Source organism: Nannospalax galili, unplaced genomic scaffold (genome assembly GCF_000622305.1).
Source record: "Nannospalax galili isolate Female #2095 unplaced genomic scaffold, S.galili_v1.0 scaffold198, whole genome shotgun sequence".
Taxonomy (NCBI): Eukaryota; Metazoa; Chordata; class Mammalia; order Rodentia; family Spalacidae; genus Nannospalax; species Nannospalax galili.
In genome coordinates this window covers 3,362,576-3,388,460 of record NW_008341748.1, presented here as the reverse complement: position 1 = coordinate 3,388,460, position 25,885 = coordinate 3,362,576, and the positions used below count along the sequence as shown (strand labels likewise).

Genomic DNA, 25,885 nt, shown 5'->3' with positions numbered 1-25,885 from the left:
GCGGTGTTATTCCCCAACCCCGGGCTCTCTTTTTTCGTGCCGTGGTGCTGCAATCCCTTTTTGGGTTGGGGTTTTTTTTCCGGTTTTTTTTTTTTTTTTTTTTTTTTCTGGCAGGCTGAATGCCATGTTGTTTACTTCCTAACCTGACTTCATGTTCACACCCAAAGTGAAAAAGGATAGAAAGAAATTGGTTTTCTTTAGAAGCCAGTGGTCATGCTGTGGAACTCGTTTAGCTACTTGGGTTGGAGGTATACTGGCTGTCAGAAAGCCAATGCTTGTGTGAATCCAGCTCTGGGCAGGACCTGTGCCCCGCAGGCTGCCTGTGTGTAAAGGTGGGGGTAAGACAACCACATCTGAGGACCTTGAATGTTCAGAGCTAGTGCGTGGACCAAGGTCCAGTAAAAAGACTACAGTTTGCTGCCGCTTAGTCTGTGAATAACATCAGAAGGAGGAAATAAGCTGTTACCTACGGTGTCAAGTTCTGGCCTTGAACCCTGCCCAATGCACTGGTTGTCTTTATTTTGAAAATGAGAAGCATTTGGATGCATAGACAACAGTTGAAGAAGTTATAGAAGAATCTCATAATTACTCAATTTCAAGAATGGAGAGAAAAAATATAAAGAACCTAAATCTGTATTTGCTCCACCCTGTGGAGAGCTTCATCAATGTGCCTTACCTGTTTTCTGCACATAATATTTTTCTGATTTATTGTGTTTATGGCTTTATATCCTGAGTTAAACATTTACCTATTGTGTTACTCTCCATAGCAACTCATTTTTTTTTGTCTTTTTGAGACAGGATCTTCCTATAGCCCCAGCTGTCCTGAAACTCACTATGTAGATCAGGCTGGCCTTGAACTCAGAAAGATCCACTTGCCTCTGCCTCCCAAGTGCTGGGATTAAAAGCGTGTACCACCATGCCCGACTAGCAACTCATTTTTAATGACAACACAGTAATGTGGCATAACATTCTTCAGTTCAGGTCATTTTAGCATTTCACTGACATAAACAGCTCTGCCACTTAGTCATGTGGCTGACTTTGGCTAATTGCTTATGTTTTTTCAGTCTCAAATTTCTTACCTGGGAAGCTGGGCTGTACTTGTCTTGATGCCCCACCAGGGGAACATCTCAGTGTGGTTATTCAGGAATGTGAAAATGTGTTGAAAATATGGTAGTACTTATCATCACAAGAGACAGCTTGGTGTTTTGAAGAGTCCTTTGCACACTGGTTGTAGCTGGTAGGCTTAGCAGCTTTCTTTGGGAATGTAGCTGGCGTTCCAGGTTTAGTAACAGTCAGTTGGGCTATTCCAGGCTGATTTGCAGGTAAATATATCAGGAATCATACTGTGCAGGCTAAAGCTGGATGACACTTGAATTTTTTGAAGTTTAGCACTTACAGTGCCTGTTGCCTGAGGGCATCTGGAAGGAAGTAATGATTTTCTGGAAGAGGAAATGAAAACAGAAGATCATATTTTGGAAATAGTAACCAAACCAGGCCTGAGTAGTGTTTCTTGACCTCCTTCTTTGTGATGAATGGACTTAGGGACTAGGCTCTCCATGTCTTAGGGACCCTTTACATACAGGACACTTCTGTGCTCTTGACATCTGCTATTTCTTCCTTGGTGTCTCCTGCTGATATTCGTTTTCCCAGGTAGACTGTAAACTACTAAGCCTTGGGATAGGTTTATGCTTCACAACTGAGCTCTTGAACTTGGAGCTGAAGGCATGGGTTTGAGTCCTTGTTCACTCATCTCTCAGATTGCCATTGGCCAAGCATGGACTTCTTAGAACCTCTGTATACTCACCTGTCTCAGGGCAGTGCCAAAGCCTTTTCTGGGACAGTCTCTAGTCTGTGCTCTAAGGAACTGCACTGCTATACTGGGTTGGCTGATCTTGCCGTTTTGAACTCTTCCATAGATAAAGTGTTTAGTACAAAGTCCCAGGGCTTAGGGATTGCGAAGTTAGATGCTCGCTACTGCAATGGTGACCTGGACAGCTGGTCTTAGTGGGAACATATTATCTGGCTTGAGCTGCTGATTTTATAGGTGTGGAAACTGAGGGCCCAAGAGGGTTTACTTGTATACTTCCTTGGTTTTAATTTGGGCGTGGGGTTTTGAAAGACTTTTTATGTTTTATTTAACAACTTCCTTTCCCCTCATTCAAGGTATATCTTCCAATCACAGTGATGATTCTCCATATAGTTGGTCTTTTGCACCTTATCATCCTTCCTCAGAGAAATATGAAAACACTAAGGTAAGGCTCTGCAAGGTCCACTAGTCTGAGGAGGAAACAGTTTCTTGTCTAGCAAATGAACTATTATATGCACTAGATACTCTTTTTATACAATTTAATTCATTTATTTATTTTTATTTTATGTGTATGAGTTTTATGCCTGTATGTGTATAAGTGCACTTGTGTCATGCAGTGCCTACTGAGATCAGAAGAGGGCATCGGATCCCCTGGAACTGGAGTTAACAGATGGTTGTTAGCCACCATGGGTGCGATGATTTGAACCTGGGTCTTCTGCAAGAAAAGCCAGTGCTCTTAGCCACTGAGCCATCTCTCTAGCCCTGAATATTATTTTAAGCAGGTTACGCTATGATATTTGTGGCTTTCACCTGTTCTAATGTCTATAGAAATAACTGTTACAGTCTTTAGCATTAGGTTTGATGGGAGCAGCGGGTGATTTTCTCGGATTTTTTGATGTAGTCCAGGCTGTTGTGGAACTTGCTATGAAGATCCAGCTGGCCTCAAAATTGTAATCTTCTTTCCTCAGCCTCACTAGTGCTTCTGGGAGTACAGGCATGTGCCAACATGCCTGACTGATGGGATGTATCTTGTAAAACCTTAAGTTGGGGTCGGGAGATAGCTCAGTTGGTGAAGTGCTGCCTGAAGAAACAAGAGGACCTGAGTTCAATACGTAGCACCCATGAAAAGTCAGGCACAGTGGCATGTACTTGTCATCCCAGCATTGGGCAGACAAGCAGATCCATGGGTCTTGGTGGCCTGCCAACCTACTCTAATTGGTGAGGCCCATGTTCCAGTGAGAGACATTGTCTCCAAAAGCACTGTGGACAGCTTCTGAGGAACAGCATCCAAGGTTGACCTCTGCTTTCCCATGCACCTCCCCATGTATACTGGCACACACACAAATATGCACATGCACACACACAAATAATAATAAAATCATAATCATAAGCAGTGGTGTGTCCAGCTCACTTAATGGATCCTTGGTGCTCAGTCACTCTTGGTGAGGCTCTGAGCTGAAGATTGTAGATTCTGAGACATAGGAGAAGGAAAACCTCAACTTTAGTGACCTCAGCCTAGAATGGGAGGACAGCATGCTCTCTGTCTGTCTTAGCCTCGTGCATATGTTCAACTTCTGAGAACTCTGATAGGGATATTAATATTTCAGAGCATTATGGGGAAAACATATATAAAGAAAGTAAATCTTGGCTTTAAGGAATCCCTAACATAGAAGTGAAACTAAAACCTGCATTTAAGAAACAAAATCAGCTGGAGAATGAAGAAATGATTTTTTTTTTGAGGTTTCTGGAGATAATCCATATTGGAGATGAGGGCTCTGACGTTGGTCTATGATGAGTAGAAGCAGAATGAGATTGGAAGACCCTCACCTCAAAGTTTTATCCTCCCTTCTCCCTCACCTTTCCCTTCCCTCCCTGTCCTTCTGCCCTCTCTCCTCTCCTCCTCCTCTTCTCCGCCTTTTCCTCCATTTTCGCATTCCCACTTAGGGATTGATCCCCCAAAGCCTTCTACATGCTAGGCAAGTGTTCCCCTGGGCTCCATCCCCCAGAGTTGTATCCTCAGCTCCAGTCTTGCTACTTTTTAGTGGCCTCACTTAGAAATGGCAGTCACTCTGCTCTCTTTTCTCTCACCCCCATTCCTTCTCAGAGTAGTGGATCTTATTGTACAAAGTCTCCCTGGAGTCTTCAAAGTCATATGTATATGGAGGGAGAGCAAGTGGTCTGAGGCAGGCACTGGTTTGCTGTGCCCAGTGTTGGGGTGGTCAAGGCAGTCTCTGAAAGGACATCACCCTTTGGGATGGAGCAGTAGCTCACCCAAAACCTGGGTCTTTGTCACATAGAAAAAATGCTCAAAACAGATTTTTGCCTTGTGGTCGGTATGGACATTTTGAAAAACAAAACAGGGGGCTTTGATTCATGCTGAGGAGCTGGAGATTCCAAGGACTTTCTCCTTATCAACCTAACTGGGGATTCTGTCAGAAGTCTTAATCTCTCTTTGAAATTAAGAGAATTGTTATTTTCTTTTAATTTGAAGTATAACTATCATTACATAAGAATCTTCAAATTAAGGTTCACAATTCAGAATTTTTTAAGAATATTCAGCTCTGTAGCCATCACCAAAGTTAACTTTAGGCAATTTTTATCACCCCTGAAGAAATTTGTACCCATCATGATCCATTCCCTACTTCCTCTCAATCTCCAGCTTGTGTAATGACTGTTTTACTTTCTGTACATGTGGATTTGCCTGATCTGAACAATTCATACAAGTAGATTCATTCATAAGATCCGTGTGCATTTCTCTGTAGCTTCTTTCATTTGGCCTGATGCTTCTGAGGTCACTACATCTTTGCCAATACCTATTATTTTCCACAGTTAACATAGTCGTCTTGGGGCTGGAGAGATGGCTCAGCAGTTAAGAGCACTAGCTGCTCTTGCAGAGAACTTGGGTTCGATTCCCAGCACCCACATGGCAGTTAACAACTGGCCATAACTCCAGTTCCAGGGGAATCCTCTTCTGACCTCTGTGGGAATTGCACAACATGGGTACACTTACAATCATACACATAAAATAAAAATAATAAAATATTTAAAAAAAAGACTTATAGCCATCTTAATGGGATCTCTGTGGTATTTTATAGGGATGTTCATTGACATTTACTAATGACTAATGATGTTATGCATATTTACAGGTGCTGTATTGGCCATTTTTATAATTTCCTTGGAGAAACATGTTTTAAATTATTTGCCCATCTTCAACTGACATGCTTTTTTAAAAAAAAAAATTATCTTATCTGTATGAGTGTTTTGCCTGCTTGTACCTCAGTGTACCACATGCATGCAATACCCATAGAGGCCTGAAACTAGAACTACAGAAAGTTGTGAGCTGCTGTGTGGATGCTGGGAACCGAACCCAGGTCCTCTGCAAGAACAGCAAGTATTCTAAACCTCTGAGCTCTCTCCATAGCCCCGTATTTTTTATTATTGAGAATGTTTTTGATAATTAGTTTATTTGGATACCCTTTAATTAGTTCCGGCCTGGAGACAGGATTCACAACACAAAGCTGAATGCTGTGGATTTCTAACGCTGCTTGAGGAAAGAACAAACAGGTTCATTTCTCCTGTTAATTTGCCTGCTTGCTCTAACTTAACACCTCTGGGGCTGGGTGGTATTGTTTAATCTGTGTGTCACTGTCATGACTTGTATATATCACCTTTAAAATACTGATGATAATTGTTTTGAAAGACATGTAGGGGAGAAGACGGAGAACTCCATGCCAACCTGCTTTGCCCTGTGGATATGGCAGATGTACCCGAGGGCACCCTGCCTGACAAGCAGAGTACCGAGGAAGCCATACGATTACTGGAAAAGATGAAAACATCAACTAGTCCTTTCTTCCTCGCTGTTGGGTATCACAAGCCACACATCCCCTTCAGATACCCCAAGGTGAATAACTGGCTGAGGATTGATCCAGTGCAGCCATGATGGTTATGGTGCTTGTTGAGAGAGGCGTTTGTGTAGGGAAGGTGGTCATATTCTGCCATTTCAGTCATCAAGGATGCGGAATGGGCACTAATGCAATTAGTAGAATGATGGGAGTCAAAGTTCAAGGATCTGAAGTAGTCTTGGGGTGTGCAAGAATCTCGTAAGAAATGCTTGGCTTTCTTCGTTCCCCTAGTAGACGTTTGATTTCCTTTGCCTGACCTTAGTGTGCTAATGGGGTTGAATAATGATATCATCATGCAGAGGGGAGGAATAGCCACTAGAAGCCAAAATGGATGGTTCTTGGGAGACAATCCTAGGAGCTATGAAGCCTCCTTTGTTGACTTTCTTCCCTGAGCCTGTCACATTGGACCCTGTGGACACAGAACACTCTGTTGCTTGTTAGAACATCAGATCCTATATTGTTTATGTCATTTAGAATGTGTAGTCCAATCTTTTTTTTTCAGGTTTTCCCTGTCATATTTTCCCTGGGCCCAAGCAGCCTAGCTTTTTCACTTCACAAAGGCTATCTCTTGGTTATAAATGAGAGTACAGACTAGGAGGTATGTTCTTTGATGGTGCATCTACCTTGTTTGATGAGCCTTAGGGAATCTTGCCATCCTATCAGAAACTCTCAGCCACCGTGGAAGAAGCTTGTGAGACTTCCACAAAAACGCCCACAGAGCTGCCTAGATGCAAATCTTTCAGAGGTCTGTTTACAAGGCTGGCCCTTGTCTGGCATCTGGAACTTTGATTTGGGGAGGGCCTGAGTGGTTTTGGCAAACATAATGGTGTATGCTGAATCACTGCTTTCCTTCTAGGAGCTTGGAGTTTTGTAATGAAGCAGGCAGAGTGCCTACATAATGGGCCCCATGTCAAAACTGCGTGCTGCAGTTTTAATGAGCTTGCCTATTTGGAAGCATGTTACATGTACTGTCATTTACCTACCTGGGGCAATCAAGTGCATCCTGTGTGAATTTCCTAGGGAAGGACTCCGGAAGCTTGTCACTGGTTTCCTCATGATTTTGCCTCAGATTCATTTTTTCTTTGCTGATTCTGTTTGCAATTCTTTCACTGTATTAAGGGATCACTATAAATGTGACCTTATGCTGAGCCCTGTGACTTCTAGTGACACACTGAAACTGAGGAATCTACCATACCTTGTCACACCTTTGTATATTGGGAGTAAAGTGGGGAGACAAACAGGAGGTCATCTGTTTGTGAGGGAAGAGAGCAATTGTTGCTTTTAGTAGGTAACAAATTTTAGGATTTCATTGCTGTTGGCATTTTATGAGGGTGACATTATGCAGGGATCAGGTAGGGAAGGTGAATACCTGGGGACCATTAGTGAGCTACCTTTCAAATTCAGCATAGGCATCTAGAAAAGGCAGGCTTGTGCCTTTGTCAAATGAATGACAACCTTGTGGTTTTGTGTGTTTTTTTTCCTACCTAGGAATTTCAGAAGTTGTATCCCTTGGAAAACATTACCCTGGCTCCTGATCCCCAGGTCCCTGATGGCCTACCCCGTGTGGCTTACAACCCGTGGATGGACATCAGGGAACGGGAAGATGTCCAAGCTTTAAACATCAGTGTGCCATATGGTCCAATTCCTGTAGACTTTCAGGTACCTGTGATATTGTTTGCAGATGTATCAGGCTCTGATTGTGTGATGCTATTGATGAGGTCACTTGTGACTTCAAGGCCAACCTGATTACATAGGGAGACCCTGTTTCAAAAATAACAAACAAACAAGCAAGCAAGCAAGCAAACAAACAAACAAAACCTTTGTGCAGGACATTGTGTGAAACTTTGGGTGCTGAGATTCTATTGGTATTGACAGGGGCTATACTATGTGCCTCAGCTTCCAGAGGAGGAAACATCCAGAGAGTTGGTGACTTGTTGCAGGCAGGCATAGAGGTGGGGATATAGCTTGAGTAAATCTCCCTAACTCATGGGGATTAATGTCAGTGACAGCTCATTAATAATAGGAAGCCCACAGCTGTCTAGAAGCCCCACATTCTCACTTTACTGCTACTTTCAGGTCCTCTGTGGGGAAGCCCAAGGTGGCATCTGCCACTCTTAGGGTTGCTGAATGAGGTGGGTTTTGGTACAGAGGGCAGTGGGGTGCCATTATGGCCGTTACTGTCAGCTGTCATGCCTGATATCCCTTTACTGTGATATGGGGGCAGAACAACCTTAGAGTTGTCATTTAATCATGTTGCTTCATCCCCAAGTCTATCCCCCACATGAGTAGAAAAGATATGCTAAGCCACATTCTTTGTGAAGTCTGACCAAATGAATGCTGAGAAGCAGGTGGTACTTGGTAGAAGTAAGTTCCTTGGACTGTCTCTATTAGATTTTCGAAGCAAATCTAAACATACAGGCATCCTTTTTTTTCTTTTCTTTTTCTATTTCTTTCTTTTGTATTGGTGATTGAACCTCATATATGCTAAACAGTGCCCTAGCACTGATCTGTATTCCCAGCCCAGGAGCTAAAGAGGGGGCCCAGGAAGCTGCGTTTTTTTTTTCAAAAACATACCATGTAATTGTGGTGCACTTGATGGTTTGTGAACTGCTACAGAAGAATAGAATTTAAAATGAAGCAAGTCCAACACATGAAAGTTTCATTTGCTGTGCAAACGTGTTTGACCCCTGAGATTATATAGCCAGAGTTCAGAGGTGAGGAGGTGCATTCTTCACAACTGCCAGATATTTGAGTTTCAAATGGCAGTCATGAGAGTTTATTAAACAACAGATGTGGCATTTTATATGTTTGTTCCTGGATTTTGGGTTGCCAGGTCTGATGACAAGATGATTTGAATTAAGGCTATGGGGCTGACTACACCTGACTGAATGCTTAGTGACAGTCACTTAGAATGCTCCTTTGCAATGGCGTGGGTGTCAGGAAGGTATGTAAGCATATGTGTGTGGGCTGGGTGAGAACCTACCACATTGTTGTCAGATGAAAGTGTAGGTAGAGAGCTGTGCAACTTGGTGGGGCACAGAATTGGTGCCAAGTGGAGCTGGTTCAGCCCCATGGATGCTCCAAAGTCCTGTGGTTGCTTTCGTCAGTTAGGAACAGAATTGTTTTGAATTCACTTTCTACTCATGTCAGGTGCATGACCTCTGTCAAGTAACTGTACCACCCCTAGCGCGCACTGAGCTTCACTTTCCTTGTCAAATGGAAGTAGAACAGGTAAAGATTTTCTGAGAGAATAGTGACCTAAGGTTTTCAGTGAGGAGTGTGGGTAATACATGAACGTGTATGGGACCAGTGCCAGCTGTGTGGTGTGATCTCCTTCAAGCTCTGAGTCCTGTCCTCACACTGCTAGCCATTGGACACAGTGGACAGCATGAGCCAGAGAGCCACCTTGCTGAGCTTGCATGGGCATGAGGTTCCACCCTCATCTCCTGTGGAACAGAGCCCTGCTCTCTGGCCTGTGGCAATTCTGGATGTCTGTTCTGAGCTCTACCTCACTCCTCCCTTGACCCTCCCAGTTATGCTTAGACTTGCACCTCCTTGGTCACAGACCTGGTCATGACTCCTTCCTACTTCCTCCTTGCCTCACACTCTCACTGCCTCCCTGCCCCCTCTATCAGGAGGATGGGGCTCTTGGCTCTGTGCCTCCCTTCAATTACAAAGGCCCCATGGCAGGCCCCTCCCTGTTCTTGCCAGCTCTACAGCATACTTGTCAGTTTGCAATACCGTGATCATGAGACAGTCCAGCCAGGAGAGCTGCTGGACAAAACTGGTAGTGCTGCCAAGCAGAGGTTCTCAGCTGCCCTGCTGAGCTCTTCTCTTATCTATTGTGATCCTTCTTCTGACTGATGTTCTCAGCAGGCTCTTTGTCTGCTCGTGTCTTTCCATCTTTGAAAGCACACCCCTCACCTCTGCTTGTTTCTCCTCTCTTTGTGCTCTGCTTCCTCATCACCCTTCAAGGGCAATGAAGAGTGGCCCGCTCTGGCTGCATCCATTCCTTGTCCATTTGTTCTTCATCCCTCTCTGCGTGTGCTTCTGTCTACCTGGCTCACTAAGAGTTCTGTCACCTGGGTGGGCCCTGACCTGGTTGACAGAATTGATCTTCTCAGTCTTGATCTTCCCTGAGATCTGTTCTGCTTTCTGTTTGTTGACCAACTCCAATCTTTCTGGCACTGTCAACCTCCTGGGCTCCCTTGCCAGCATTTCTGGGTTCCCCTCTATTCCAAGTCTCCATGGTAGGGCCCTCCTGTGGCTCCCACTTAGGTTCTGTCCCTTTGTCTGTTTTAGGTCCCTACCTTCTCCTCTCTTCCCGTTCTCCCTAGTGAGCTTCATTTGAGCCCTGCTGGAAAATTAATCTCAGAGTAGGAGCCTAAGCTTCTCTCCTGATTGTGAGACACGCATGTCTAACTTCTTGTAGCTATCCCCAGGTGGATGACTGTAGAGGCCTCGCTCCCCTGCCTTTGTTCCTTTCTCCTCTACTGCATCCACTCCTTCCACATGCCAGCAAATCATGCCATCGGTGAATGTGAGACTTATCCCCCTTGGGTTTCTTATCTTATTCCTATGCCATGCTCCTTGGCTATCTCCATACCTGCTCAAGCAGGTACTACTCCAAATTCCTCTTAGATCTACCCATCCTCTTAGCATGACTTCCCTGACCACTTCAGTGAATCTTCTTTTTTTTTTGTATTTTTGAGACAGGGTCTTCCTTAGAACCCTTGCTGTCCTGGAACTCACAACGTAGACCAAGCTGGCCTTAAACTCACAGAGATCTGCCTGCCTCTGCCTCCCAAGTGCTGGGACTAAAGGTGTGTACCACCACACCAGGCTGTGAATCTTGTTTTTTAAAACAAGTTTCTGTTTTTCAGTTTATTTATTTACTTTATGTGCATGAGTATTTCCTTGCATGCATGCAAGTTCCCCTAGAGCTGGAGTTAAGGATGGTTTTCAGTAGGTATGTGGCTGTTGGGAACCAAACCCAAGTCTGCTGCAAAAGCAGTTAGTGCTTTTAACTACTGAGCCACCTCTCCAGCCTGGAATTTTCTGGGTTTTTGTTTGCTTTGTGACAGGGACTTTCTGTAGCCCTGGCTGCCCTGATACTTGCTGTGTCATCCAGGCTGGCCTAGAACTTGTGGTAATCCTTCTGCTTCCGCTTTCGAAGTGCCAAGACTACAGGCATACATACTATCCCTTTCTGCTTTCTTTCTCTTTCAGCAAGTCTGTTGAGTACTTTGTAGCTGCCAACAGTGGCCTAGTGCTATTTTGTCTAAAGACCCTAGAATCTGAGTTACTGTCACACAGAACTTTTGCTACACTGCAGCTTAGATTACAACATCTCCATGCCTTGAAAGACTGAAGTGACTCCCTTGGCCTACAGCCTGGGAATTCCATTTCCTTCTTGGAAAGACCTCCCAAGTCTGTCATCTGGCCCTAACCTGCTGTTTTGGTGTGTCCTCCCATGTTACTGCATAGCTCTGAGCATGACCTATTCTGTCAGGACTGCACACTTGTATGCATTACAGCTGCTATTTTTGAGTCTCTTAGCTTTGCATGATTGCAGTGGGAACTCCTCTGTGAAGCCTTCCCAGACTTCTTCAGGCCAATGTGAGGGTTCAGTCACCTGTCTCAACCCTGGCTCTCTCTAATAATGTGCATGTTTTCTTATCTCTGTGTTTTTGTCCTATTGCTTTAGGGCTGACAACTGTGTATCTTCTTATTGCTTTTCATTCCGTGGGCTAACATCAGCAGGAGAGGTCTTGATCCCCAGGAGGACTAAGTTCTCCAAGTTCCAGAATGAAAACTTGATTTACTAAAAAGTATAAAGAAGTAGAGCTTCATCATAATCCTTCTGTAAGCATAGATTGTATCACTGCAAACAGAGGAAGGGATAAGTCTCCTGACAGTCCTTATCTTAGTAGAGAAGAAGCAGCTGACTGATCCAGCTGATAAGGCAGGGCCCAGAGGGTGGCAGAAGATGGGGCTGATCTGATAAGTGGCTATCTTGCTTCTCACCACTTAGGGGTGTGGGGGAGTAAAAATAATTGCCATTATCATATTTTGTGTTAAGGCTGTGAACAAGGATGGGGTATCAGCAGGAATGGATGATGGCTCCTTTACATGAGGGTATGGACTGGCAGTCCCTAAAGTCCCTCTTGGCTTTAGGCACTTGGATGGTTCTCCTGGTCCCCATGGCTTTGTCACTTGCTGAAAGATTGTTACCAATGAGTTGATACTTGATAGCCATGATCCTTAAAGTTAAGCAACTGTCATTTGTTGCTGGGTTATGAAATTCAGAGGAAAGGCAGGGTCATTGCTGTGAGTTAATTTGTATCCTCCCAAAAGATAAATTGAAGTCTTAACGCCTATAGCTCAGAATGTACCCTGACTTGGAAATAGGGTCTTTGACAATATAGTCGGGTAAGATGAAGCCATCGTGATAGGCTGGTGTCCTGATGGGAATGAGGTGGGGTGAGGAGGACAGAGGCAGAAACAGACACAGGAAGATGTGAAGTTGGAGGCAGAGATTGGAATGACAGCTGCAAGCCAAGGAAGCAGCTCCAGGCTTCAGAGACAACACACTCAATACTGTGAATTCCATTTGGGAGGCAGAGGCAAGTGGATCTCTGTGAGATAGAGGCCATCCTTGTCCACACAGTGAGTTCCAGGGTAGATTGGTCTGTAGGGAGACCCTGTCTCAAAAAGATAAAAAAAAAATAATGCCTGATTTCAGATTTCTGTCATCCATGGATGAGCTAGTTTCTAGTGTTTCAAGCTACCCAGAGGCACTAATGCAGCTGAATGGTCTCTTTGGCACACCCCTCATCAGAACATGTTGCAACTCTGGGCACACAAGTGTGAAAGGATCAGTTTCTGTGTACATGTTCATTTACAGGGACTGGACAGAATATGCAAAGTAGGCCAAAAGGGACAGTGACATCCATCTGCCATGATCTGCGCCCTGAAGCAAAAGCCGGTTTGCTTTGAAACATGTTAGTTTAGCTGTACAGATTGTTTGGTTGGCTGCTGCAGGCAAAGGGATGCAGACAGTACGGAAAAGACTGCTAGGTTTAGGCTCAAAACATCATCAAGGTCATAGGGGGAGGGGCTGAGAGTGGATGAGATGGTCAGGTAGATGTTTTTCTCTATGCCAAGGCAATTGAAATTGCCCTCCCATTTCTTCCCCTCCCTCCGTCCCTCCCTCCGTCCCTCCTTTCTTTTCTCTTCTCTCCCTTCCCATCCCCTCCCCTCCCCTCCCCTCCCCTCTCCTATTTTCTATTTCATCTACAGCGGAAAATCCGCCAGAGCTACTTTGCCTCCGTGTCCTATTTGGATACTCAGGTTGGGCGCCTTTTGAGTGCTTTAGATGATCTTCATCTGGTCAACAACACAATTATTGCATTCACCTCTGATCACGGTAAGTATTTCTTGAAATTCTCTGGTGAGTCCCTCAAAGCATTTGAATTTCCTATGAAACCTGCTTTTACAAATGATTTTTTATATATAATGCATGCACTGGTGTGCAATCAGCAGCACTCAGAGTCATGGATGGTGGAGTGCTTTTATGAGCTACTTGGTAGTTCTAGGCTCTCTGTCTTCGCTATTTGAGAATGGAGGCAGGTTTGGGCAGGATTACTACAATTTCTTTTTTCTTGGGTATTTCAGCAGGAACCTTGCTTTTATGTAAAGGAGGTATTTTGTTTTGTTTTATTTTGTCTTTGTTTAACATTTAAAAAGTATTTTATTATTTATATTTTATGTGTATGTATGTGTTACCTGCATGTGCATAAGTGCACCTGTGTTGTGCAATGCCTACAGAAGGTTAGAAGAGGGCGTCAGATCCCCTGGAACTGGAATTACGGACAGTTGTTAGCTGCCTTGTGGGTGCTGGGAATCGAACCTGGGTCCTCTGCAAGAGCAGTTAGTACTCTTAACCACTGAGTCATCTCTCCAGCCCTGTCTTTAATATTTTTTAAAATTAATCTTTAAGTTTAGCTTACACAGTTATGGGTTTCATTACAGCAGTTTCAAATATATATGTCATTATGTATTGTTCTAATTAATGCCTGTCCTCTACTCTCCTCTGCTGTACCCTCTGCTCCTCCTCTGGCTGATTGCTTGCCTCTCCACTTTCTGCTTTCTTGCCACATGTATTCTACTGTCTTCTCTTTTTCTCCATCCCGTTAAGATTTTTTGCTCTAAGGGAACCCTTTCAGTTCCCATGTCTAACCTTGAGGATTGGAAGACATTTACTTTTTCTTGGGAAGATCGACAAGAATCCCATGAGAGCCCAGCAAGACTCCCAGATCTGACTTACCTATCCCTACGACCGTCTCCACTCTTCTTTCTGCTCAGAGTCTGGGCTTCTCAACTCCAATCTCTACTGAAGCTATTTCCCTATTTTAAAAACTGTCAACACTGCCAAGAGCAAAAAATCAAATAACAGTTTGCCACAAGAACTGACACGAGCGGCATTCTTGTTCTTCACCCTTACCCACTTCGTCTGCCCCAGATTGTTTGGAAATAAATGGAGATACTCTACTGCTTCTCACCACTGTCCCTGAACATTGCCACTTAAGTAGAGCTGTAATTCCACTACACAGCTAGAACGAGGAAAGTAGTTTATATGATTAAATATGAGATGGAGATGGAACAACAGTAAAATTATAACATGTACTCATTGTGAAAAGAAAGCCATATAGAGAACGCCTATAGAGAGACCATCTGTTGCAGGACCACGTGCCCTGTACTGTGATGCTACCTTCCAGAGTTGAGTAACGGGACACTGTCTGCCAGCCATTAGTTGCGTGCTATTTATGTCCATGCATATGGTGTATAGCATATCATAGACAGTTCATTGTGTTTTGTGTTCTTTCTCTTGTTTTGTCACTTAATGTCATAGACATTTTTCTGTCATTCCTCACAGATGTAAATGTTCCCTTGTAGTAGTCTATTCTATTTCATTACACATGGAAGCGCTGTAATTTTTCCCATATTCCTTTTTAAAATAATATTTTATTTTGTGTATGAGTGTGTTGCCTACATGTGTGTAAGTGCACCTGTGTCATGCAAATGCCCAAGGAGGACAGAGGAGGCATTGGATTCCCTGGAACTGGAGTTACAAATGGTTGTTAGCCACTGTGTGGGTGCTGGGAATTGAACTTGAGTCCTCTGCAAGAGTAGTCAGTGCTCTTAGCTTCTGAACCATCCCTCCAGCCCCCTATATTCCTGATGATCTGTCATGTCATCTAATTCAGACCCTAAATCTCAGTATGTTCTTCTATCCTTTCTTTTGCTATCTTTTTAAGGTAGGGTCTCACTCCATGGCCTAAACTGTTTTCATAATTGCACCAGACCTCCTGCCTCTGCCTCCCAAGTGGGATTACAGGTATGTGACACCACACCTAGTCTTGATTTTTCCTTCCTTCCTCCATCCCATCCTCCTTCTTTTCCTCTTTTCCCCCCTCCCTTCCTCCCTCCTTCAGTACATTTTGAGACAAGCTCTTGCTATGTATCTTAGGCTGACCTATAACTCCCTGTATAGCCCATTTAGCTTCATATTTTCAAGATCCTTCTGCTTCTGTCTACTGAGTGCTGGGATTAGAGGTGGGTACCATGATGTCCAGTTTGCATCTTCCTCTTTTAAAAACTGGATCTCATTGTACTCTGGGGCAATAGCAGTTGATTATAGATGTCCATCTCAAAGTACCTCCCGGGATGTCCTATGTCAGATATGCTAGAGATTTGGGAAGAAAGGGCTTCTTAAATAGTTTCCAATCATAACCTCTTTTCACTGGAGAAATTTTTACCTCCAGATGTGTAGGAATATAAAATACGACATAGAGCATTTTCAACATTTTTCACAGTTGACTGATAAATTTTGATTTCATAATTGTCAATGCCTAATATGCAATTTCCATGAATATATAATACAATATAGCATAAGTATATTTTATGGCTATTTCAGAAATTGTTACAAATTCTATCCTGATCTAAAGCCAAAATTATAATTTTTTTATTTTTTTATTTTTTTATTTTTTTCTTTATTTCTTTCAGTGGGTGTGTAGTGTTTGGGTGGGGGGTAGATTATATGAATGCAGTGTGCAGGGGTGTGGAGACCAAAGAAGGTCTTTGGGTGTCCTATTCTATCACTGCCAACCTTATTCCCTGGAGACAGTGTCTCTCACTAAACCTGGAGCTGCGTTAGCAGTCAGTAAGTCCCACTGATCCTCCTTTCCTACCTTACCGCCCACAGACTGGAGTTATAGGCACACATGTCCATATCCAGCTTTTTATGTAGGTGCTAAGGTTATGAATTTGGTGAGGTCCTCGTGGTTCCACAGCAAGTGCTCTTATCTTCCAAGCTGTTTTCCCCACCCCACCAACCTAAAACTGATTCAGTGTTTTTTTTTTTTTTTAAATGAAACTCAAACCGACAATTCAAACAGCAGTTTTCAAAAATGAAACATTTTAGCACATCAAATCCAAGGACAGACCAAATTGATGCTTTCATGCTGTGGAGTGATGATGGGAAAATATGATAAATCTTTGTTTCCTGTTGTTAAAGCATTGCTTTTCTGGAAGAGCAGAAACCTCTGTATGTACAGTACAAACACGTCCTTCATAGCATACAGTCATCTTATAACTTATGTCAGGTTCATAAGTTGTATGTTCAGAAGCAAGGTCACAGGGAAGTTGCACATATGGTAGGCTTCGGCACTCTTGGAAAGACCTTAGATTCATCATACATAGGAATTTTGGTTGGTGGTTGTGTATTTAGAAACCTTTCACTGTTGCAAAATTTTTCATAATCCCATTTGGGGCCATGACCCACAGTTTAAGAAGTTGTATGGTAAACATGCCAACTGAGCATCTGCTTAGGGGGTTACAAGATTGGCGATGGGGGCTTGCAGCTTAACAAGAACCTCAGGTGGTCTTCTAGCTCATTTCCAGGACCATCCTGTGCTGCCTTGTTCTCGTCTCAGACCTTGTCCTTATCCCAGCCAGCAACTTTCTGAGCTGCCTGTCAAGATTCTCTATCTCGTACTGTACCCTCAGGGTGGTCACGGATATGTGCTCTTCTTTTACACATATTTGTTTCTAGCTACAGCAGCCTAGACTGAATTCTGTAGAACCCTAATGAAAGAATATATTTATGTAGCCAGGAGCTATTAAGTAATTTTTGTCTACACACGAATGTATGATATGTCTTTAAAAAGAGCAAGATGTCCTTTTATGTAAAGTTCCACAGCTCATTGGTTGTACAGCCTCAATGTTAAGAACTTAAAGCTGTGACATGAGTCAAGAGACAGACACAGGACAAGGTAGTAAGTAGAAGCACTACCGTGTGGGGGGAAGGCCCTGTGATTCAGGTGTTCTCCCCTCCTCAGTGCAGTGGAGTAGAGTGTATGTGCTTACTATGCACCAAAGTATGAGAACATTCCTGTTTTGGCAGGACAGGCATTTGGGGGGGCTCTTAGATAAAACTAAATGAGTATATGAATTGCTAGTTGCTTGGATTTGTGAGAGAGGGTCTCCCTGTAGCCCCAGCTGGCCTGGAATTTGCTGTGTAGACCAGGCTGGCCTCTTGCCTCCTGAGTGCTTGGGTTAAAAGTCAATGCCACCACACCTGGCTGCTAGTTTATTGTTAAAAGAAGATATTGGGGGCTGGAGAGATGGCTCAGTGGTTAAGGGTACTGACTGCTCTTGCAGTGGACCCGGGTTCAATTCCAGCACCCACGTCGTGCCTACGAAGTGTCCTTAACTTCAGTTCCAGGGCAGTCTGAAGCCCTCTTCTGACCTCCGTGGCATTGCACGACACAGGTACACACACATACATGCAAGCAATACACTCATATACATAAAATAACAGTAATAAATAAAATATTTAAAAAATAAGATATTGTAGTCTGGGAATTTAAGATGCTCATTTTTACAGGTTTCTTCTTTGTGGACAGATGTGTGACTTTGAATAAAGCAGCATTCCTGTGAAATCACCCTTTTGTTGTTATCGTAGACAAATATCCTTAGGTTGATGAGCTTTGCTTTCCTCTGGCCTTTACATTGAGAAATGAAATAGTATCTAAAGTAAACAAGCCATAATATAATTATTCATTTTCTTTCATTGTGTACTTTTTATGGCCCAGGGTGGGCTCTAGGTGAACATGGAGAATGGGCGAAATACAGCAATTTTGACGTCACTACCCGTGTGCCCCTGATGTTCTACGTTCCTGGAAGGACGGCTTCGCTTCCTGGAGCTGGCGAGAAGCTTTTCCCTTACCGCAGTCCTTTTGATCCCACCTCAGAGTTGATGGATTCAGGTATAAAATACACAGACGTGATAATGCAAAACCAGTAAGAATACCTTTAGTTTCCATGTGAAAAACCTCATCAGGTAGCCTCTTGCTGCGTGTTGGACTTCCTTCCCAGCATTGTAGTCGCCATATATTTCTTAACACCTCCCATGCTCTGATTTGGGAAGGCATGACAGAGCCAGAGCTCACTTGGCCACTGTACATGGGGAGCTTTGGAGGGCAGGGGACCAATGAAACAGGTGACATTCCCAAGGCAGGGAGGGCTGTTTTAGAGGTGACAGGAGCATGCCAGACCTTAGAGGGAGAGGCTGTAGACTGCTGGGGCAGAGTCTTCTCAACAGATGAGTTAAGTGCTTAACAAGTATACTTTTGGTGGGTACTCAGGCATTACAGAGGGACATATTGTCCATTTTGGAGCTCCTTGACCTACTGAATCACTGGATGTACAAAATGTACCATGATAATTGTGCTCTGTGCTTGAGTAGTGAAGGGCAAGCTTCCTTTGATTTCTTCATACCATTTCTTCAAAAACAGATACTTTTCTTGCTTGTGTGAAGTGATGGGTGCGGGTTCTTGTGAGCTGTTTCCTGACTTTATCTGCCTAGTGGATTTTCAGACATTCACTGTATACTTCACATGGCATTTGCTCTTGTCAGAATGCTTTCACCATGAGCTGTGCTAAACTGGGGTGCCCCTTTTCTGGGCTCATGAATTTAATTCATCTTTAGCACCTGTCTTGTATGTTATATTCATTCCTGTGTAAATTAATTTTGGTTTTAGATAATCATTCTGGCCCTTTTGGATCTTTGAGTTTGGTTATATTATCCAGTTTTCTTTTTGCACATTTAAAGCCCAGATTTCTATCCCTGGCACTGAAGAAATGAAGATCAAAGCCCAAAACAAAACTTCCAAAATGCAGAACTGCTCAGGAGCTTCTTGCTTCCATCTCACTAACTAATGTCTTCACAGTGGCTAACAAGGCCTTACATGGCCGCATTGCCCCTTCATTTCATAGAATTCTTCTCAGCAAGTATCCAGGTCCATCTTTCTGTGCTGTGTCTCACAATAGGGTAAACATTTTTTTCAGTAATGTACACATGTGATGTTGTGTCCTCTACTGTTACAATGGTGCGTGAGAGCCATTTCCTGGGGTGACGCTACACACACACACACACACACACACACACACACACACACACATGTGAGGTTGTGTCCTCTACTGTTACAATGGTGTCCCTCTGGTGCAAGTCCAACTTGGTGAACCAGTGAGCTTTTATTGGGTTTAATAAAAGGTGTCTGATTGAGAGGTTACTTCTAGAAAGAGCAATGATTAGAAAGCAGCCGTATTACCAAAAACCCCACTCTAACATGACTGGCAACTCATAAACTCACAACTCACAGGCAGCTCGACGGGTCTAAGAGATCTTTTCTGGACAGCTTGAATGGTCAGAATCTTCTCCTTCAGAAGTTGTTCATTGCTTCTACAAAGCTGGGGAGAGGCCTTCCAGAATCTTAGAAGTTTCTGTCTTCCCAGACATGTGAAGTTTTGTTTACCTCTGGAGTCTCATGAACATCCCTGCCCCTCCATCAGGGAATATTTTAATTCAGAGGAAATGCCATGCGGGTGGATGTATTATTAGTTTGATCCGTTTGTTAAGGTGGCAACATCAGGCAGATTTTTCCACTGGAAAATATCTTTAAAAAACACCAATAACACGTTTCTTTAATGAATTTCCTTTTTATTTTGATTGAAAATTAAATGTTCAGAAAATGATACTGGGCATTTATAAAGCCAACTCTTATCTCTACAGAAAGGCTGGAGGCATAGTACAAATCCAAGATCAGGTTTTTCTTTTTCAGACAAGATCTCTTGTAATCCATACTGGCCTTAAACTCACTGTAGAAACAAGAATGACCATGAACTCTGACCTTCCTACCTCCACTACCCTAGTGCTGGGATTACAGGCATGCACCACTGCTCTCAGCTCTGAGATAAGAACAGTTTTTAAAAGGAATCAATACATGTGCAGGATTTAGATTGTAAAGCTAGATGGACTACAAGGACATGTGTGTGGAGAATTGAAAGTCTTATACATTGTCAGTATGGATAGTAGTTTGGTGGTTCCTCAAAAAGTTAAGCATAATTACCTTATTATTAAGCAATTCCACTCCTAGGCACATACAGAAGTGAAAACAAATATTCAGTCAAAAATTTGAAGATGAGTGTTCATCACAGCACTATTCAGAATAGGCAAAAGGTGGAAGCAATCTTTGTGTCCACCCATGAATGGATGTATACAATGTGGTATACACATACAGTAGAAGAGTTTTCAACTCAAGGAAGAAAATTCCAACACATGTTATAGCATGGATACATGCTGAGGAAATTATGTTAAGTTAAATAAGCCAGACATGGGCCTGAAGAGGTGGCTCAGTGGTTAAGAACACTGTTTTTGCAGAAGACCCAGTTTCGAATCCCAACACCCACATGGCAGCTAACAACTGTCCATGACTCCAGTTCCAGGGGATCCTACAGTGTCTTTGTCCTCCGCGGGCATTGTACCACACAGGTGCACTTACCTACATGCAGGCAATACATGCATACACATAAAATAAAAATAATAAATAAAATATTTTTAAATAAGCCAGACGTAAAGGATCAAATGTTGTCTGAGTCCACTCATGTGAAATATCTATAGTAATCAAATTCATAATGATAGAAAGTAGACTAGGTATTTGCCAGCTGCAGGTGGTAGAGAAATGGGCAGCTGTTGTCTGCTGTTACTGAGGTGCTGAGGTAGTGGGGGCAGAGGCATAAAATGGACTATGGAGGTGATGGTGAGTACATGTAATACCACTGAAAAATGGCTAAGACTGTGATTTCATGTTTTGTGTGTTTTGCCATATTAAGAAGAAAGGATGAATCAAATGTAAATATCTAGAAATAAGTAATCTTAACAGAGTTTTACCTATTGGTTACAGCTTTAATTGTTTAAGCTTGCCTGCATCAATTATTTGCTTCCAAAATTCAAGAAGTTTTTTTTTTTTTTTTTTTTTTTTTAGACAGCATTTCCCATAGCCTCAGCCAGCCTGGAACTCACTGTGAGTTCCACAGAGATCTGCCTGCCTTTGTCTCCTGAGTACTGGGATAAACGGTGTGGGCCACCACGCCTGGTGTTCAAGTAATTGTAAATGTTCCAACAGACTGGAAACACCATAATTTTACATCCTGCTACTGCTTCGAATAAACAGTGAAAGGTGAAGTGCTGAGGTGGTAGCATTTCTGAGTTTCTTTTGATAGAACTAGGTGTTATAAACAAAATGAAACAAGAGAACGAGTGGCACTCAAAGCCCTGTTTGGGACGGCTTCTGTAGTGCACTGCATTCACCTCTGACAATTCTTCTTCCAGGCAGGCACACTGAGGACCTTGTGGAACTTGTATCTCTCTTCCCCACACTTGCTGGACTTGCAGGACTGCAAGTTCCTCCTCGTTGCCCCATTCCATCGTTTCATGTTGAGCTGTGTAGGGAAGGCCAGAAACTTCTGAAGTATTTTCAACTCCATGACTCGGAAGAGGATCCATACTTCCATGGTAATCCCCGGGACTTGATTGCCTATAGCCAATACCCCCGGCCTGCAGATTCCCCTCAGTGGAATTCTGACAAGCCAAACTTAAAAGATATAAAGATCATGGGTTACTCTATACGCACCATAGACTATAGGTATACTGTATGGGTTGGCTTCAATCCTGGTGAGTTTCTGGCTAACTTTTCTGATATCCATGCAGGGGAACTGTATTTTGTGGATTCTGACCCATTGCAGGATCACAATGTATATAATGATTCCCAGCATGGAGAACTTCCCCAGTCATTGAAGCCTTGAGTTTTACCAGCCATAAAGGGCACATGTATCCCCTTTCCCCTTCTCATTTGTGAAAGGGCACATTAGAAATGGTTTTCATTTCCCATAGTATTGGACCCAACCTCAGTGGAAAATAAGAAAAATGCATACATCAGAAATTTGACCTAAGACTACGTGACAAACCTTTTAATGCAGTCCTTACCAATTTATGGTTGAAAACTGAATTTAGACTTGGCTAAACTCTTTCATTTTTTAGTGATTAAATGAGTACAAATTGAACTAAGCAAAGTAACATCATATCTTTGTATATAAAAACCATGATAACAAAACATAATACTATATTGTAGAAATACTTGTAGAATTTAGTGCATTTCAAAAGTATACATATGTTGAATTAAGTTTGAGCCTAAGGTCCTGGATATTTTGTTTGTTATATATATGTAGGTCAGTGTAGTGAAAATGTATCAGTGTGTCAACATGAGATTCATTTCTTTCTCAAATGTGAAATGAATAATTCTAGAACCAACTACTTAAAGTCTATCTTCAACTTTTGTTTCTAAGACTACAGATTTCAAAATCCAAAAGTGAAATAGACATGAAATGATTGATATGTTGTTTCATCGTTAAATAATAAATAACGCTTACTAAAGTAGAGGCAGATGGGTAAGAAATTCAGTTAAAATATTTCAGTACCCTCTGGACCAGATAATAATTTGCCACTAGATAATATAACTCTTGATTTCAATGACTGTTAAAAAGTTGTTAGTCACAACAAAAAACATTTAAAAATGTAACTGCATTCATGATTTCAGTCCTCAAAGTCGTATTAGTATTCTTAGTTAAAGAATTTCAGATATCCATTTATCCTGGGGGCAAGAAATATTCCACTTTTACTGGTTATTAAAGGAAATATGGGATTAATGAAGTTTAAAGTATTTTGAGAATTTTGAGTTCTGAAGTCCTGAAATACGAAAGCAACCAGAGAAAGGCAGGTGGTAGGAATAAGCGGAGTTTACCGCTTCTTCAAAGAAACAGAATATTTACAAGTTGTGTGCATAACGTGAAGCTGATCAACCATCAGTAGTCGACAGCTTTCTAAATATGCCCTATAGTTAGTCCTGCATCAAAATGAATGATTTTAGTAATTTTCCCTTCATAAATGTGTCGGTGTTTCAAGGTGAATGTCTATGCATCAAAATATAGCAAATAGCTAATTAGATTAAATTATTGCATGCATTAAATTGTAAACAGAAAGACAAGGTATTACTTTTAAGACAGATTGTTTTTACTAATTGGCCTTTAGAAGAGGTGTAGATGATAACACAATGGTTTCCTGAGTGACTGTGTTAGCAGAAGTGATTTGTGTTTCAGGATTGGTGGCCCATTCATCTGCATGATTCCAAAATTTGTCTGCTCTGGAAACTTTGACTTTTGTAGATCATTTCCTTTGGCTTTTCCTTGTTCTTTATCTTCTCTATTGCTCTTGTTCCATTCACTGTAGTTTTCACAATCTAGCTTAGGAGTTCTTCATACATATTTTCATTTTCTTTAGCTTTATCTCCTAGTTCACACGTACAGGGACAAATTTTGATATAGGTTTTTATTTTACAAACATTTGTTGCTCCTGATTGATTACAGCATATACACTTCATTTTTTTCTCATTTTATTTCCAGAAGTGCAGTTTAGTGTCAAACACTTCCACATTCTGCACCTGATGAACTTGTAGGCCTGATGCTGCTGTCTGCTTGATAGCCACTGGGGCTATGTGGCTATTTAAATTTCAGTTCATTGAAATGAAATGAAGTTTTCGAAGATTTCTCATCCTGTTATAATTCAAGTACTCAGTAGCCAAACATAACTTTTGTGTCATAATAGAAAAGTTCTGTTGGACAGAGCTTCCTTAGATTATGTCTGGATTGGAGTTGGGTCTGCTGACTCAGACTGGCAAGGTCCCACTGCGACCTATGCCCTGCATTTGCCCATAGAATGTGTGTTGAGGTGTGCAAGCTCTGTTTGGCTTAGACACAGAGTAGGGAGTTTGCTGTGGCCCTTGGCCTCTTCCTCTCCACTCTCATTGCCATCGCCTCTCTCCTTTTCCTCTCATTCCTAAGTAGTTTTCCTCCCTTCCTTTTTCCTCCCCTGTTCCTAAAGGAATCCATGTGTCTTCCTAAAATCCCTCTTGACCCTGCCCTTTGAGAACACCGTCAGTGCCTACTATGGGTCTAGAAAGACCTCCGCTGAGCAGTCAGAGTCTTCCCTGGCTCCACAATGCCCCTTCCCTTGGCTGACTCTCCCTCGCCAATCCCTGCCTCCCTGGCCCTCCTAGGTTGTGCCCTCTCTTCTTGGCCCCAGTTCCTTCATGGCCATTCTTCACAGCCTGGCGCCCCCACCCCCACTGCCAAGAGGCTGAGGCCTTTGGGACTCTAGACTGTATTGTCAGGCGAAATGAACACTTCTAAAGAATCTGGTATTTACTTTACTTTTTAAATGGTATTTTTTCTGTTTATAAAATTCACGTGCTAATTACAGAAAAATTAGAAAACATGCAGTAAAAGGCGAGAAAATGTGTGAATGTGTTATTCTGAGATCATCAATTAATATCTTGTCTTTTTGGGGAATATGAATTTTTGACATTTCTATGATCCTATGTTCTTTATAATACAATTTCTGTTCTTATTTCCTCTGGTAAGTATTATGTGTGGTTATTATGGATTTCTGCAAAGATACTTTATATTGCTGGTAATATATTTTATTGTGTAGAGTTATTGTAATTTACTGAACATTCTTTCAATTGTTGGAAATTTAGGTTATTTCCACATTTTCAGTATTACACATAGTGCTGTGATCAACATTGTGAGTAAAATGCTTTATGTATTTCAAATTATTCCCTTCAGATAGTCTGTCAGTGCCAAGTTATCAACACTGTCTCCATTGGCTCCTCATCCTTTTGCTGCTGTAGGGTACTAAATTTATAAAATAAAATAAAGCCAGTAAACAAATAAAAACCACAACACCAAGAAAAACAAAACAAAACACTGCACTCCTACAATAGGTGAAAATGGCATCCTGTTTTAACTTGTGGCTCTTTGCTTATTTAGGACCTTAGCCCACATTCTCTCTGTGTGATTTGGGCATGTACATTTCTAGCTATATGAATTTGTGTGGTTATGGCTCTCAGTTTTTAATGTAATCAAACAAATTGTTTCTGGTGTGATTCCCCCGCCGTGTGTTTTCCTATTAAACATAAAGAAACCTCACATGGAAACTGAATAAACACTTGTTTTCCTCTGAACATTTTGTGGTTTGTTTTTATATTAACCCTGTCTGTCCACCTAAGAGTAATGTATGCTTGTGTGAAATTTTGAAAAAGTAAAAAATGATAAAGATGGAAAGAAGCCTACTTTCTTAGTTTCTTTTTTCTGTTGATGTGATAAAATATTCTGATGAAAGCCACATAAGGTAGAAAGGGTTTATTCAGCTTACTGTTCCATACAGTTCATCATGATGGGGAAGCCAAGGAATCAGGAGCTCGGAGCACCTGGCACATTATATCCACAGTCAGAAGAAGAGAGAAATGAATATGCTCATGCTAGTGCTAAGTTCACTTTCTCCACTTACACAGTCCAGGGTCCTTGGGCAGGTAATGGTCCTGCCCACAATTAAGATGGGTCTTCCACTATAGGAAGCAGAGGTGATGGAAGAGTACAGTGAAACAGTGTTTTCCTGTAGGAAACCAGGATGCCAGGCCCTAGGATGAGGTGAGCCTAAAACTTAGAGGTCCAGGCTGCATTCTCTGCTAAAGGGAGGGCACTGAAAACAGTGGCTCTGATAATCCCTGCCTTGGAGAACGCTGCTAGGCTGGCAGGAGGAAGCAGCCCTGTCATAAAAGTGCAGGCTCCCTGCTCTGTGGGAAAGCATCTTGGTCAACAACCCTTAGCTCATTTCCTTGTCCTGAACAAATAATTCAGCTATCCCTGGCTAAGAGAT

At 42.3% G+C, this 25,885-nt stretch overlaps 1 protein-coding gene across 3 annotated transcripts in view; it reads left to right on the top strand.

Annotated features, from left to right (window-relative positions):
- The window catches only part of Ids (iduronate 2-sulfatase), a 27,439-nt gene extending 2,249 nt beyond the window's left edge, over positions 1 to 25,190 (top strand). For 2 of the 3 annotated variants that reach the window (XM_008837275.2, XM_008837277.3), the window contains exons 4-9: positions 2,164 to 2,252; positions 5,508 to 5,708; positions 7,198 to 7,368; positions 13,012 to 13,138; positions 17,868 to 18,041; positions 21,446 to 25,190. In XM_008837275.2, coding sequence (XP_008835497.1) covers positions 2,164 to 2,252; positions 5,508 to 5,708; positions 7,198 to 7,368; positions 13,012 to 13,138; positions 17,868 to 18,041; positions 21,446 to 21,918 — 1,235 coding nt within the window. In that variant the 3' untranslated portion in view covers positions 21,919 to 25,190. The remainder of the gene's footprint in view (positions 1 to 2,163; positions 2,253 to 5,507; positions 5,709 to 7,197; positions 7,369 to 13,011; positions 13,139 to 17,867; positions 18,042 to 21,445) is intronic. The other variant, XM_008837276.3, reaches the window with a different exon arrangement.
- The last annotated feature ends 695 nt before the right edge of the window (positions 25,191 to 25,885 follow it).